The 15,899-nt window shown below is 34.1% G+C and overlaps 2 protein-coding genes across 2 annotated transcripts; both read left to right on the forward strand.

Moving 5' to 3' along the window:
- The first annotated feature begins 2,654 nt into the window (after window positions 1–2,654).
- LOC105329611 (WW domain-binding protein 2) lies at window positions 2,655–7,706 on the forward strand. Its single transcript, XM_011430923.4, has 7 exons — window positions 2,655–2,809; window positions 4,689–4,791; window positions 5,148–5,286; window positions 5,667–5,759; window positions 6,000–6,143; window positions 6,580–6,681; window positions 7,209–7,706. Exons 1-7 carry the CDS (start codon window positions 2,754–2,756, stop codon window positions 7,340–7,342), a joined length of 771 nt encoding a protein of 256 aa, XP_011429225.2. The 5' UTR covers window positions 2,655–2,753; the 3' UTR covers window positions 7,343–7,706.
- Window positions 7,707–9,426: 1,720 nt separating this feature from the next.
- On the forward strand, window positions 9,427–14,660 carry LOC105329612 (tyrosine--tRNA ligase, mitochondrial). Its single transcript, XM_011430924.4, has 13 exons — window positions 9,427–9,526; window positions 10,571–10,718; window positions 10,803–10,950; window positions 11,315–11,493; window positions 11,943–12,044; window positions 12,280–12,394; window positions 12,602–12,680; window positions 12,839–12,948; window positions 13,065–13,163; window positions 13,334–13,400; window positions 13,646–13,834; window positions 13,975–14,100; window positions 14,505–14,660. The coding sequence occupies exons 2-13, from the start codon at window positions 10,579–10,581 to the stop codon at window positions 14,540–14,542; spliced, it is 1,392 nt and encodes a 463-aa protein (XP_011429226.3). The 5' UTR covers window positions 9,427–9,526; window positions 10,571–10,578; the 3' UTR covers window positions 14,543–14,660.
- Window positions 14,661–15,899: the final 1,239 nt, after the last annotated feature.

The raw sequence follows: 15,899 nt of genomic DNA on the forward strand, positions 1-15,899 counted from the left end.
TAATTGTACAATTATCAGTCCTCTTTCTTTGTCTCTGGGTATTGCACCCCCCCCCCCCCCAATAATAAAAATTCAGCAAGTACATTCTTCAATAGTTGTACTTTGCGAATACTCATCTCCAATAAAAAGATTTACATGTACATACACAGTTTACACTGTTGAACAAACATTTCACTTTAAACTTGTTTGATGATATTTGATTTTTAATTTGAAAAGATAAAATATACGAGGTAGTTCATATTTTATCTATATGCAAGACGATTTTTAATCTTATTAAATTAAACAAATCTAATTTCAAATTGGTTATTAAACCATAATCTTTTGGTACATTAATTGATAAACATGTATCTCTGTTTTAATCTCATACAATAATGTTATCTGGTTAAACAAAAGAAATTTACATCTTATCAAAAAAGTGAAAGGAAACTTTTGATAAAAACTGGCTTTTAAAACTTCCGCGGGCATCAACAAGGGATAAAATTCATACGAAAACGTTTAACTTCCGAGCAACTTGAAAAAAGGTGTGTTTTTTTATTTATATATTTATTTATCTATTTTTTTCTTTATTTTTTATTCATTTATTTATTCTTAATATAAATATAACGATAAACACCGAAACATCAGTAATGTTCATGCCTTTGCTTATGTATTTTTCTACATTGTGTTTCGGATCATATGTCTGACCGCCCCAAATACACCAACAAAAATGCATGACCCCATATTCCAAAACGCATCGTGCCAGGTTATATTTTATGGAAATCAAACGCTATTCATTTGGTCGAAAAAGCTTTAATTTATAATCACAAAATTCTTTACTTTTGATAAATTCCCATAAACCACATAACTACTGTTTAAATGCTATTGTTTAAAAATAAATTCTGACATGAATATGTGGTTTTTATTTGGCATCTCTTTGATGACTTCTTCGGTATATAGTATACATTTGTAGTATTTAAAAAAAAATTAATTGTGCACAAGACATATTTGGATTATTATTATTATTATAAGTTCGTCTTTTTTTCATTTTGGTTGTTAAATTGTGTCGATGCATATTGAATATTATTTTAATTTCATACTTTCGGTTTCTTGAAACACTTAATTTATCAAACGTTTTGTTGTTGTCCACAAAACGACTTTATAAGTGTCAACTACATGTATTTACAATTATCAACTCTCTGAAACTCTTCAATGCAAATAAGTGGCCCTACATATGATTATATGGATGAATTTTAAAAATCAATTTTGTTTTCATCTATGAAATTGTTTTCAATCAAAACAGTTAAGTATCAAGTCTATTATTTACAACAGTTTCAAATGGTTTTCCGGTGATATTTGTAATTATTATACTTTCATGTTAAATACTGTAATCTGCTTGGTTTAGACGCATTTGATAATCCGTTCTATTACCCTCAGCGTTAGCAACACACTTGGCAACGGGTAACACAACGAATTGTTACATGCCCGTAAATTATGCGCGTACGGTTCGACGTAGAATTCACGTTGTTTCTATATAAAAGCAATTAAAATTTTTCTCAAATAAGACATTCAGTATAATAAAATAAATAGTGCCTGTTTGGGAGGATAACAGTTAAAATTGACACCCCTCGAAAACCATTGTCAACCTCCGCTTCGCGTCGGTTGACAACAGTTTTCTCGGGTCGTCAATTTCAACTGTTACCCTCCCAAGCAGGCACTATTTATATATTGTCATTTCTCTATACATGTATATGTAATTTTGTAGGACTCTTGGATTTTCAGATTCAAACAGTATCTTCGTGCTATTTTTCCTGGATAAATGTCAGTTAAACTGTTTTAAATATGCCAGTATTAAATATTGGGTTAATTAACTTAATTATAAAGGGGCTTTCACTTGGATTTCGTCATTTCGTGTATGGTAGGTGCCTATTATATAATATAATAAATGTCCGGATCCAGAAAATTTGTCTGGGAGGGGATGAGGAGGGAAATTTATGTATGTTCTCCGGGGGAGGGTGTGTTCGGGGACTATTTTTTATATTCAAAAATATTATTTCAATATGTATATGATGTAAAATTAAGAAATTAAAATTTTCCGGGGGTGTATATAATAATCCAGAGCGACCCTCCCCCCCCCCCCCTTGTGACTGGATTTTGAGGAAATCTTGAATGGATATGTCCTTTTTGTTTTCATTAATTTCTTTGATTTTTTTAGTTCTTTGTCGAACTATTTTTATTTAGGCCTACTGTATTTTTAATTTTATGAAAATTTTGGTGTCAGGGATAATTTATCTACCGAGTCAATGATGTTGTGAATGATATGTACAATGTACATCCTTGTCCGAAATATCTGACGTTTTTCTGTCTTTTTAACGATTTAGATATTTTACATGCCAGGAAAATATTTCGAAATATCTTAACGGGTTTTTTTTTATAAATGATTTTGATATTTTACATGCCTGGAAAACAGTCCGAACTATGTACATCTGGGTATGTTCTTATGTTTCTTTCATTGTGTACAGTAGGTTTCTCCCAAAAAGTTGGTTATGTCCTTTTAAATAAAGGGATCTGTAAAAGATTTTTTGGAATTTTTCCAACTAGAAGTTGTATTAACTGGGTATTGGTGGCGAACACAGAAAGTGTACGGCTTCCGTTTATGTCCGGTTATGTGATTTTTGTCTACTCATATCCGTTCGGAAAGCATCGGATAACATTACTACGAAAACGTAAACAAGTTGAAGTACTTGATCGGGAAGAGATATCTGATTTTAAAGAAAATGTCAATTAATACGGCACATGCCCAAGGTGGAGTTCTTATATTTGCCGGTGAACGGTAAGTCTTTGATTTAGTTGTTTTGAACCAGTTTCACTAAAGGATTTTTTCATACAGTGATAGATTATGAAATGTCAAAATCACCTGACATTGTGCTGTCACTGACTTCACTTATTACGCTAATTTCGGTTTTGAAAGAACATTCTAATATTCTCTCTTTGTTGTGTAAAATATATGTTGGAGGATCTTTTATCTTTGACACATGATAATATTTTAATTAATCACTCAAGTAAAATAAATCGATTCCCAAAGGAAAGATTATGAATTCAGAATTTAAGTGCGCCTTTTCATGGGTGTTGAATGACCATGTCAAAAGTCAAATGATATCAGATATGTTGCCTGAAAATTAAAAAAAAAAACAGTGTATAAGTCGAGGCTATAAGCGGTAAGCTTAAAATCGCAGAAAATCTCCCTGGCCTGTGTATATATCTTACCATAGTCCAATGGAACAGACTGCCGGACAGTGTTGTCGCACTTCCAGATGTTGATCATTTCAAACTGGAGGTGGGCAAATTGAACCACCTCAGGCCTTAATTTTGCAAAAGTGCTTTTATGCCTTTTAATTGTAGATACTATTTATCTTATCTTTTATCTTCACTAAAATGTAATAATATTACTATCCCCTTTTCATCCTGTTGAAATCTTACTTTACTCACTTCTATTATTCTTTTAACAAGCAGCGCACCCTACTCAGAGTACTCAGAATTGAGGGCGAGTAGTATCGAGAGATAGATAGAGATATGGTAAAAAAAATTAAAAGTTTAGAATGGCTAAATGCATCCGTTTATTTAATACCACACATATTGTTTGACTATAGAAAAAGCATACTTAACCACTAGTGTAAAAGTCCACACTACATTATAATGAAAATGATTTGTCTACGTATGTATATCATTAGCCTACATTTCGTTCTGCTCAAGTTTTTAAACCAAACTGAGTATATAGCACTGTAGACAAACTGATTTGTAGCTTTTTATAAGTTTATTGTTGTCTTTTGTCTTTTGGACATGGTGTTTTTGAAACATTTAACGAGGCCGAGTACAGAACGAGTACGCACGCTTTCGCGCAGCGTTTCATTTGTATTGTGACGTCATCTTTTTGCTTAGTTGACGCCATGGCGTGATAGTTTCAACTGTAGATATTCAGCGAAAATTGTTGAAAATATCTCGTTTGATGCGTAAAAATAATGTTATATTGTGGAATAAACATAAATGTCTCGAAGTATAAGCTATTGGTCGAAAACGTGAAGAGGGTTCAGCAAGCCTAGCCCTCTGTCACGTTTTCTTAACCCGCCTAAATATAGCTTAATTCATACATTTCAAGACAGTAACCATGTATTTTATATTAATGACCCTTAATATGTGAAGTTATATATTTTTTTATTACTTAAATATGTCTGAATGTTTTAATAATACTATATAGACCACCTTTTTCGCCTTTGTCATATAAAAAATAGCCATTATCTGACGAATCTGGGAAATTGGGCATACAAAAATCAACTTTGATAAGACCCCTGGAACAAACCAGGAGGTAAAAGGTTTTTTTTATTTGACCATTTGATGCCCTTTAGCAATAACTTTAATATGTAGAACAGGAAAAGAAATCCCTAGGGCAGAAGTTTTGAAAAAATGTAAAAAATTTGCAAAATTGATACATTTCAAGCAAAATCCCATAGGGTCCTATGTTAAAGATTAACAAACTTTGAGATGACCCCCTAAACAAACGGTGTGGTAAATGTCTTATTTTTAAATCTTAAAATAATAATTATATCGGTAGAAATTCATGGAAAAAGTTTCATCCAAAAATCAAGGGCAGAACAAATTAGACCCAGCTTCGTTAATCTTAATAAATTTGTTATATTATCTTGTTTCTTTGGTAGGATTTTGTTGTATTGTGATGATGTGGAATTGGGATTTGATGGAAATAATCAACCAGAGTTCAAAGGTCACAAGAAAGGTCGCCTGTACCTAACCACTCACAGGGTAAGGTTGATCTGTATTCAAATAATTCGTCAGAAGTAATGTCAAGTAACGTGTCAATATGAGAGTAAAATTGAAATTAGGGGAGACGAGATGAGAGGTATACGAATAACATTCAATGGCAATAATTTTTTTAAAAGAAGATACAGTAAAACGTGCATATGACGAAGTGCATGGTGATTTAGGTTTGTAATAAACGTGATTTGTAGTATCCATATGTTTAAAACCCATTGGGAATGAAACACTTCACTATCAGCATCAATTCATTATAAGGGTGATTGCTGTAGGTGTGTTGGACTGTTTTACTTCTACTGTACTGTATGACCTAGATTTGACACCACCTGGCCTTTACTTTCCAGGTGATTTTCAATGCTGCCAGTAGCAAGGAATCCATGCAGTCCTTTAGCATGCCTTTCTTCTGTATGCGGGAAATTGAGCTAGAGCAGCCCATATTTGGGGCCAACTACATCAAGGGAAGAATTAATGCAGAGCAAGGAGGTATAACATTTGTTAAATGTTTCACTTAAACAATTTGAAAGATTGCATCAGCCCATCCAGACCAATATTGTTTTTGATGGACCACTCAATCAGCAATTGTAATGATAACATACTTGTATTCCTTGGGAAAATTACATTTAACCAGTCAATAGATATAAATGACTAAAGTAAATTAACAGAGCTCATAGCTTTTTGGATTTGGTTAAAATTTATTGGAAAGGAATATTATCATTATGTGACATGGATCACCTTGAAAGGTTTCAATTCAAAATATTCCTAAGAATAAGAAGATATTGCGTATTGATTGTTAATGGTTGTCACTTGTTAAGTCGGTAGGATTATCTTCTGTTTACTTCTGATGGTTGGATTATTTGTTGTAGGGAAGTGGCAGGGGTCTGTGAAGATCAAGATGTGGTTCACTGCGGGAGGAGCCATAGAGTTTGGACAGGCCATGTTACGAGCCGGACAGCTTGGTATAATGAGTTCTCATCTCATGCTTCCAATGCATAGGAAATCTTTTAATTTCTTGAAAAAAGTTTTCAAAAAATCTTGGTGAAAAATGAATTCTGAATCAGTAGAATTAATCAAGTTGTTTTATATGAATATATCACAGAATTTATATCTAAACATTTACTTTATTTGAAAACTACAATAACATTGTACTTTAGCATTAAATCAGGAACACTTTAACAGTATCTATTGGGATTTTACAGCCTCGCGGTACATGCAGGCCCAGCAGCCACCAGCTTACACCCCACCCCAGGGGCCGGTCTACCAGGCACCTCCCCCCATGTACACCCCTCAGTACGGCAACTACAACTGGGTCCCATTCAATACATTCCCTAACGCCCCGCCCGGTAGGTAGAATTTAGACTTCATAAAACTTGTAGCCCAAATGTTATTACTGTAAATTCCTAATTAAATGCGAGGAATTAATATCTGCGTAAAATTGCGAGAAGCACACCTCACGAATATTAAAATCCCCCTTTTTTCCACATTTGTAAACTACTTGAAACTACGATAAAAATTTGGCATTCACGATTTTATGTTCTAGTGATTTGATGGAAAACGTTTGAATCGCATAATTAAGTACTCGCGTAAAATACAGAATCTACAGTATTTGTAAAATACTTATGATTTTGTCATTTCTTCAAGATATGAATACTTCAAATATCCTAATAGAGGAGAAAATCTCTCTGAGCTATGAATTATGAAATTACCATCATTAGATTTTAATGAATATTTCGATAAGATCCGGGACCTTTGAATTATGAATTATATTGTCTTTTACAGCCCAGCAGGTGTACATGACGGAGTCGCCTCCCCCTTATCCTGGCATTGAGCCCACAGCCCCACCCCAGCCAATGAACGGCCACCCCCAGGAGTCAGCAGCAGGTCAGAATTTTTACATTACAATATCTATGAATAAATATGTTTGAAATATGAAATCCATAAATATTAACTTAGAACCATTTTAACAAGAGCTTGGACTTTGGGTAGTTGTGTCAAACAGCAATGTGACATAGGCCTGTCTATTTCATCGCTGGCCACTCAGCCAAGGCTCTGTGAAATCAACAAGATTTGTCTGGCTTTTGAGCTTAGACTATGCAATCTGTGTATATTTCACTTGAAACCAACGTCATTTAAACTTGTTTTGAGGCAAGAAATAGATAGTTACGTCTTATCGAAAGTCCAAGGTCTTGTTAAAATAGCTCTAATAGACTTATGCATAATAAGTAGTTGTGATAATGTAGCTAAACTCCGATTATTTGTTGGATGGGTGGGGGGATTTGTTTAAATTAAAATTGTCAGATTAAAAAAAACAGCAGAGGGCTTTATTATCGCAGCTAATGTGAAGTAAATACATGTAGCATAAATGAATTTGAATGTGTTTTTTTAAAATTTGGTTGTTTGTTTTGCAGATGCCAAAGCCCGAGAGGCTGCTGGCTCATCCTACTACAATCCCTCAGCGCCCCACAATGTTTACATGCCCCAACAGCAACCCTATGGGGCTCCACCCTCCTACTCAGATGTTGTTGACAAGAAAAATCAGTAGAACAAGTCTGACCAGGTGGTGGATTAAGTGATAAACTGAGAGAAGCTGCAGGTTTAAAGATCAAATGGAGACCTACCTTATTTGTGTATTTCTTTGAACTTTTATCAAATGGCAAGCTTTTCTTCTATTTGATTGGACTACATTATTTAAATGTACAAAACTGAATAGATCCCTCTCATTAACAGATTAAGGTAGTTGGAACACATTGAAATCATTTTAGAGTTTTTTGTCCATGTCCTCATTGTATTGTCCTGTTATAGTTGTTAATGCATGTACTGTGCTTTAAAGGTTGATGGTATTATGTCATATAAATTGTATTGAGATTACACATGTCATTGTGTAAATTTTCATGTACTCATACATTCAACAAATGTAACTTCACAGGCATTTTGAAAACTCTGCTATGAAAATGAGTTTAAGCAGTGACTCCTTTTTGCTAACACTTCAGTATTCACAGAATCTAATCATTCACAAATGGCCGCCGCTCTTTGTATTTGTTTTATTTTTTGTCATGTTACGAAATTACGTGTAATCAATTCATGTGGTCCAACTTTAAGTCACTGTTATTGTAAGCATAAATATGTTCTTTGAATAAATTTACGCTAGATCTGCAGTGTTGATGTGTACCACGTAGATTATTATTATGAGTATTGTAATTAAGTACGAGTTGCATTAATAACTGTGTAAAGCATCATTCAGCATCATTGTCATCATTCTTGTCTATTAATTGTGTCTGCAGTGAGACAATATTCCTTGCAATTTTCAGTCAGTCTTTGACCAAATCTCTATGTACTCGTCTTTCCATGATCTTCTCGTCTTCACTAGCCAAGGGTTCACTGTCCACTTTGTTCCATTATAACTGTTGTAAAGGAGCGAAGTGGATCATCACCCTTGGCTAGCGAAGATGTGATCTACACATGTACTGTGTAAAATCATCTGAAGTCAACATATAGAACATTTGTTTTCTTTGCAGTTCAACAATAAGTATTAAGTCACTTTTACCACATTTATCTTTTGATGGTTTATTACTATGTAAGTACCAGTATTGTACCTGTCCTTATATATTCTTGGTTAATTTTTATACTTACCTAACTTTGAACTTAGTATTTAAAGATATAACTTTGTGTTGCTTATAAATTAATTGCACACAAAACTCAAAATCCAATAAACGGGGAATTTTTGAAGGAATGAATATATTAGTTATACTGCAATATGTTTTCACATTAATATGTATCTAGTTGCAAATACATGTACATGCAGACATTTAAACTCAGTTGGAATTGTTAATGATTGTTTTTGTAATGTTATTTATATGTAGATTTGACTTCATGAACTGAGTTAAATGCATGCAATGAAAACATTAACAATATTTGTCAGCTTGTTGTTATTAAAGTTTCATGGTGAATTTTGTTCTCTTTATTTTTCCACTTGCTCCCAAATTGGTGGGAGGGTTATTAACTAATTAAGACTTTTATTTGTGACAGCATTATTCATATATTTTTGAGGCATTTTGATAAAAAAAATTAAATTTTGAAAATGATCAATCAAATTATGTTCAGATATCAAAATAATGCATTTTCTGATACATGTATTAAAAACAGAACATTGAATACCTGAAAATTAATCCCTTTCTTGGTATCAAAAAGTAGATATTTTGTGATAAAAAATTAATTAATTTTATAATTAATTTGATATTGAAATTTACTTAGGTAGGATGTACATAGTAGTTCAAATGCTGAGCGGGGGCATTATAGACGGAATCCAACTACTCAGTGACAGTATATCTGGAAAGTTGCCTCTAGAACATGTTGGCCCGACAGAAGTTAAACTCCTTTTTTTTCCCACATTTTAAAGATATTTCTGATATCAAAAGAAAAGAGAATTTTTGAGTAAATAATACAAATTCGTTTTCTATTAAATATAATTATCTGATATAATTTTTTTTCATATAAGAAAATATTGGTATATAAGCAATACTACAAGTGTTGTTGTTTTTTTTGTGAATGAGCATCACTGGTCGATGTAACGTATTTGTCGGAGATAGTTTTTAAAATAAAAAATCAGATTCTCCAAAATTATCCGCTTCGATTTCAATAGTCAACATGGCCGCGTCCATGGGTTAGACATGTCAGAGTGTGTCACCACGAATGTCGATGCATTGGCCACAAATGAAGTAACTGAAAGGTATTTGAACATCAAATAAAGATACACAAAACAATTCAAGCGGACTTATGATTAAGAAGTACACTGACTAATGTGCACCATTAGTTAGATAGGTATTGTAAATGAGTCCGAATTTCCTCAGAGGATTTCTTAGGCTTAAATCTTTCACTCTTAGCGATAACAACAAACAATAGATAAGATAAACATGATTAATTTAGTGTCAACTTTAAATGCATGTGTTGGTTTTATTGAGGTTTTCAGTTTCATTTTCACTCATTAGATCCGTATGGTTTCATACAACACACATCTAGCACTCAAAATATCTGATCTTTTATAGTCTGTCCCAAGTTATTGCTTCCATCGCTTTTTGATGATTTTTAATAAAATTACACATACCTGTGAAAGAAATACAGTTGAAATCGTTAAAAGGGAATTTATCCAAGATATCTTCACTGAACAATTATCCCTTTCCACTCAGAAAAATTCACAGGAACGAAAACAGATTCCTTATGGAGATTTATAATGTGGAATGTTTACATCTTTTCTCCATTCGGAATACACTCGGAATACATCGCCCAATTTTTTAACGTTATCATCCGGGCTTATTAATGGCTGTTGCAATGCAAAATCTCCGTAGACTTTCAATTTCGGGATGTGTATTGAAACCTGAAGCGGTAGAGGGGGCGTTTCAAAACAGATAATCTGGACATTTTTTATATTAGTGGATGAACGTAGTTTAAGCACAAAGCTATTTACTATTATTGAAATATCATGCAAAAAGTGGTGGAAGCAAAAACTCGGGACAGAGTATAGGTATATCTTTTGAAAATGATTTCACAATTCCGAGCATCTTGTCTGCTTAAAAGTCCTTTTTGAAGAATTTTGCTACATATTGAAAACATAATGCATTTCGTTTATTTGTCTATTAATGTTTAATTGAGAGCACTACGGACATGCCTAAAACTTTATGATCTGCTGATATGATATTATTGACTAAAATTCACACCAAATGTATTTAAAGCCTGAATTATTTTAATTGATTTTTGATTTTATTTCACCTTGAAGAGCAAGCAATGACCTCTCTAAAGTTAAGTCTTCGTCTGTGTCAGAGGGCCGTGGTGTCATTACGTCGATCCTACTGCAGTGTGTCGCCACGGAATGTTCTCAAACTCCAAGAGAGGGGCGTCATCCAGTCTGTATTCCCTACCACCCTGTAAGTGTAAAAAGAAGACCATAAATTATCTTTATGTACATTATTTTTGCAAAATATATTGTACCTTTCTCTTTTATTTAACAGTACTCATGAAGTGGAGAAACAGCTGGGTCAGCCTCTGACGGTGTACTGTGGATTTGACCCTACAGCAGACAGCTTACACATCGGGAACCTCCTGGCCATCATAGCCATGCTGCACTGTCAGAGGGCCGGCCACAGCCCCATCTGTGTGGTGGGTGCTCATTTTGTGCATGACATACTTATAATCTGTTGTTTCTATCAGTTATTAAAAACTATATTATTGATCAAATTGAGACACCAATTTATGTTTAACTTTTGGTTGCATGATCAGATGAATTGCAGATTACTAGTATGTATTTACAGATTCCATTAAATTTGATCCAGAAGCTTTATATAAAAATATAAGAATATAAATACAGATTGATATAAAATCTACAATAATACATGATTTCATTCTGTATAAGGGGATTAGGTTTTCAAAAGGTCAGGCAATCAGCAACCCTAATAAGCATTCTCCTAAAATGGGGAAGGAATAATCCTCAACAGATTTGTGATGCCAGAGCTTTGTGTTTCAGGTTGGGGGAGCAACTGCCAAAATTGGAGATCCATCAGGAAAAACAAAAGATAGAGAACCTATGAAGCAGGAAACCATTGACAGAAACATTGCCAGCATCACAGAGAGTCTGGAGCGAATCTTTGCCAACCATCAGAAGTACTTCTGGAGAGACCAGGACAAAGAGCTCCCTGGAGTCAGGTACTGCCAGCTTCAGGGGATCCTAAACAGCTGCTTGACCTTATGTTGTTAGATGGAAGTTGGTTTTTTTTTTATGGTTTATTTTGGGATCATTGTTTGGAGTATCTATTTGGAATGTATGTTTGGGATCATTGTACTGTGGTTTCATCAATATTCGTTGAATTCCAATTTTCATGGATTTCGTTGTTAAGTTAATCCATTAAGTAAAATGTTCATTGAAGTGCAATTTCTATTAACATTTTGTATTGATAGGGTCATTGGCCACGGATTTACGTATCCTTGAAACTGTGATTTTCACTTTATCCACAAAAATTGATACCCTTGAATATTAATGAAACCACAGTATGAAATATCCATTTGGGAATGTTTGTAATCACTGGTTTTTAAAATTGCTCGAATGCAAAAGAGATGCAGGATTTTTCATCATGTTTATTTTCTTTCAATTCCAGGATTTTGAACAACAATGACTGGTATAGCCAGCAAACAGTGGTTGATTTCCTGTCTACACTGGGCAGAAAATTCAGAGTCGGTAGCATGATGCATAGAGAGAGGTAAGCCAAATCACACCACTCCAGAAAACACATCAACTGTACCAAAACTTAACCCCCACCGGCGGAATGGCCACTTTTTTTTCTATTTGGACAAATATTGACTATATGGCATGTTCTTACTGTAGATGAAATCACTTTAAATAAAACCAATGAACAGACTTTTTATTTGAACTAAATTTGAAGTCAAAACCCATGTATAGTGTTTTTTTGGTTTATCATTCTGTGCTTGTTTCAGTGTAAGAACACGGTTGGAGTCAGAGGAAGGGCTGAGTCTGACAGAATTTACCTATCAGGTGTTCCAGGCTTGTGACTGGCTTCACCTGTATGAAAAGTACAACTGTACTGTACAGGTATGTTAAACACTTTGGTTGTGAAGTACACATCAGTTAAATATAGAGAACAATCTATCGGTATATTCATTCCGCATTGTATTTCCTTTCAGAGATAAATGACATTCTTTTTCTGTACATGCTGCACTGTATTAAAACAGACTGAATTTAAGAACATCTACGTAAACAAAATTGTTATGGTAATTGATTGTATGACCTCTATTGAAGGTTGGAGGTAGTGATCAGCTGGGAAACATTATATCTGGATATGAGTTCCTGACAAAAATCCACAAAAAACTGTTCTTTGGTAGGTAGACTGGATACGATGGCTAATAATAGGTTTAAATGTAGAGCTCATTGTTATTGAATAGACCTTTAAATGTTTCGATTTAGAAACATTTTTATTTTCTGATCGTGTACATGTTTAATTTGAATAAAAGAAACAAAGAATATCTGTGATTTCAGGTTTGATGGTGCCACTGCTGACCAACTCTAGTGGAGAGAAACTCGGGAAAAGTGTTAACAACTCCATGTGGTTAAACCCCGACAAGACCACTCCATTCAAACTCTACCAGGTATGGAGGGCAGTTAATGCACAAATCTCATGTAGGAAAGATGTCTTGTATGGAAAAAAAACCCACCCTAGTACATGCACCACAAACTCCGGTTCTCAGAATGTGTTTGTTTTCAGTATTTCATCAACGTGCCTGATTCTGAAGTCGAGACATACCTCAGGTTGTTCACATTTATGACAAAGAGAGAGATTCAGGACTGTGTAGCCAACATGAGAGTGAGTATCTTTTTTAGCATAACTGTTATGGTAACAGTTAAACAGGCCTTTGTTGTATATAGTCAGAAGACTACCGTTTTTTCATGTACATTTACTTACATGTACATTCATGCACAAAAAGTTTTCACCCTGGTAAAATGTATTAAATAACCTATGTTTCTTTGTTACAGGAGAGACCTGAACAAAGAAGGTCTCAAAAGAAAATAGCGGAAGCAATAGTTAAACTGGTCCATGGAGGTAAAGTAATTGTTGATTTCTCTTTTATCTAACATCTGATATTTGTTAATATTGAACACCCAAAACATGCATTTTTTATGAATGAATGATTTATTAATATACAAGGTATTTAAATTCCATCATAATGTGTCCGAAGCCAACATTGCCGCTGTTCATACCAACATAAATCATATTTTCCATCATCTCTCCTTGAAATCTGATTTTTTCCCATGAAATTTCTAACAACAAACTGTTTGTTTGAGTAGAGGCAGGTCTGGAGCAGGCAGTCAGGTGGACCGAGGTTTTGTTCCAGAACAAGGCAGAGAGCCTGGCCCTCCTCAGTGACCTGGAGGTCAAGGTCCTTTTCAAGAATGCTCCGTTCATCACCCTTCCTCTTGTCCCTGGTCTGAAGCTGGGCAGCTTGTGTTGTAAAATTAAAATGTTCAAGAAGGAGGGTATGTGCTCTCTCTCTCTCTCTCTCTCTCTCTCTCTCTCTCTCTCTCTCTCTCTCTCTCTCTCTCTCTAAATTATTATTCAAGTAAAATTTCATCATTGCTGATGAAGTTGCTTATGCATCATGAATGTTTCCTTTAAGATGAGGCAATAAACAAAATCCGGTTTGGACAGGTGAGGGTGAATTTCCAGATTGAGACGAACCCAGAGCTGGTTCTGAGAGATACAGATCATATTCTGCCAAGTGATATAACCCTCTTTACACTAGGTACTCTCATCACTTTTGTATAATTGATACGTTGTTTTATGTTCCTTCAAGGTTATTTCATGCAGATAAAATCATAATTGTGCCTGGCATTAGGCGATTATTGGTCAACTAACATCAAAGATCTGAAGCTGAGAAAAACTCAGGATATAAACAAAAAGATTTCCAGATTTATCCATGCTTGTTCCTGTAAAAATTATAAACATTACCAGTAGATCAATGAATATAGCAATCCTCTTAATGTATGAGTATCTTAGTGTTGCATCAAATGAATCATTTGAATTTGGGGGGTTTTTTTCAAACAGTTACACTGTATTAAATTTTAGGTATGCTGAAGTCATGAAAATTTTTTCAGTGGATTTTTTTTGCATTATGACAACTCAAAAATTAAATTGTTTTTCTTGCAGGAAAAAAGAATCATTTTGTTGTCAAATGGGTGTCCTAGCTGTAGGCAGCAACAAAGACTGGGTGTTTTAGTTATAGCTGTGATATACAAGTACATGTGTGTATGAGGAGTGTATTTGTGTTCATATTGTGGAGAATAAAAGCAATGATTCACATATCTGTCTTTCTCATTCATTCTTTGGGAGAGAGATGGACTGACTAGCTTATGGAAAACGGAAATGGTGATGTATAGAGTGATGATATGGTTGTTGTTGATATGATTTTGTGGAGGAGATCTTGTAGAAGATTGGCTGGTTCGATCACTATGAAAGACTGCTGAAATGGAAAGTAAGCAACCATCAGTTTCTTTCTCATAAAAGTATAGCTGAGAAAAAAAATTTGCTTGAAAAAAGTCTTAGTCTAAAATCTTGAGAAAACTGATCAAATCCAAAACTGAGAACTTTGAATTGTCCTCTCGTCCTGAGCCTAGCTATTATAAGACAGCACAATTCTGGAACTAGAGTTATAGGCATTGTGTGTTTCTTCTCTTGGAGAACAAATCCCACCAACTTATTGTGATACAAGTACAAGCAGCTATTACATTGATAATTCAAATTGTAAATGGGAAGCTCAAACCAGCCACTTTTGATACATGCATGTATTTGCTTGACTTAAAAAAGTAAAGAGTTCATGTTTTAAAAAAAGTGACTGCATGGGAGTTCATGGTTGCATGGTTGGTTGATTGGGGTTTGGTAGTACAGTTATTTTCTAGCTTGTGAATCGCACTCAAAATGCAAAAAAAAAATGTATAGGTTGACTTTATTCTGTCACAGTATCTGCCCAATTTATGTTGGGATATATATCCATTTAGATGGATATATAGAATTTTCAGAAAAAACACCAGAGTTTCCATTTGGTCATCTTTATACTTTGCTTTTATTTTTTCAAAAAGTAAGGATAGATATGCTAGAGACATTTATTTTCTCTTTCTTTGATATGGGCCCCAACTGGTATGCCCATCAGCCAAATTACTCACCTGATACTAGTAATCTACATACTTCAAACAAAATATCTAAGCCCTCTACCCACAAATGTAAGGTTACAGGTAGAATGGAAAAATGTTAATATTTTTTCTTGATAATTTGAATATTTTTTCTCAAAGTAAAGGAAACATATGCCAGAGAAATTTTAATATTTTCTCTTTCTTTGATTTGGGGCAGATTTTTAGGTTCTAGCATTGCTTGTTATCAGGTTATTGTGGTTTCTGAGAAAAAAAAATCTTTTTAATCAGCCCACAATATTTTCTTCTTTTTTTCTTTTTTAATTTTCTTTCCATGGCCTGTTTAGCTGGTCTTTCTTTTAAACAAGTTTGAAAGCCGTTTATCCAAGATGTTTGTGACCAAGTTTTTATTGAATTT

This window comes from Magallana gigas, chromosome 7 (genome assembly GCF_963853765.1).
Source record: "Magallana gigas chromosome 7, xbMagGiga1.1, whole genome shotgun sequence".
Lineage (NCBI taxonomy): Eukaryota > Metazoa > Mollusca > Bivalvia > Ostreida > Ostreidae > Magallana > Magallana gigas.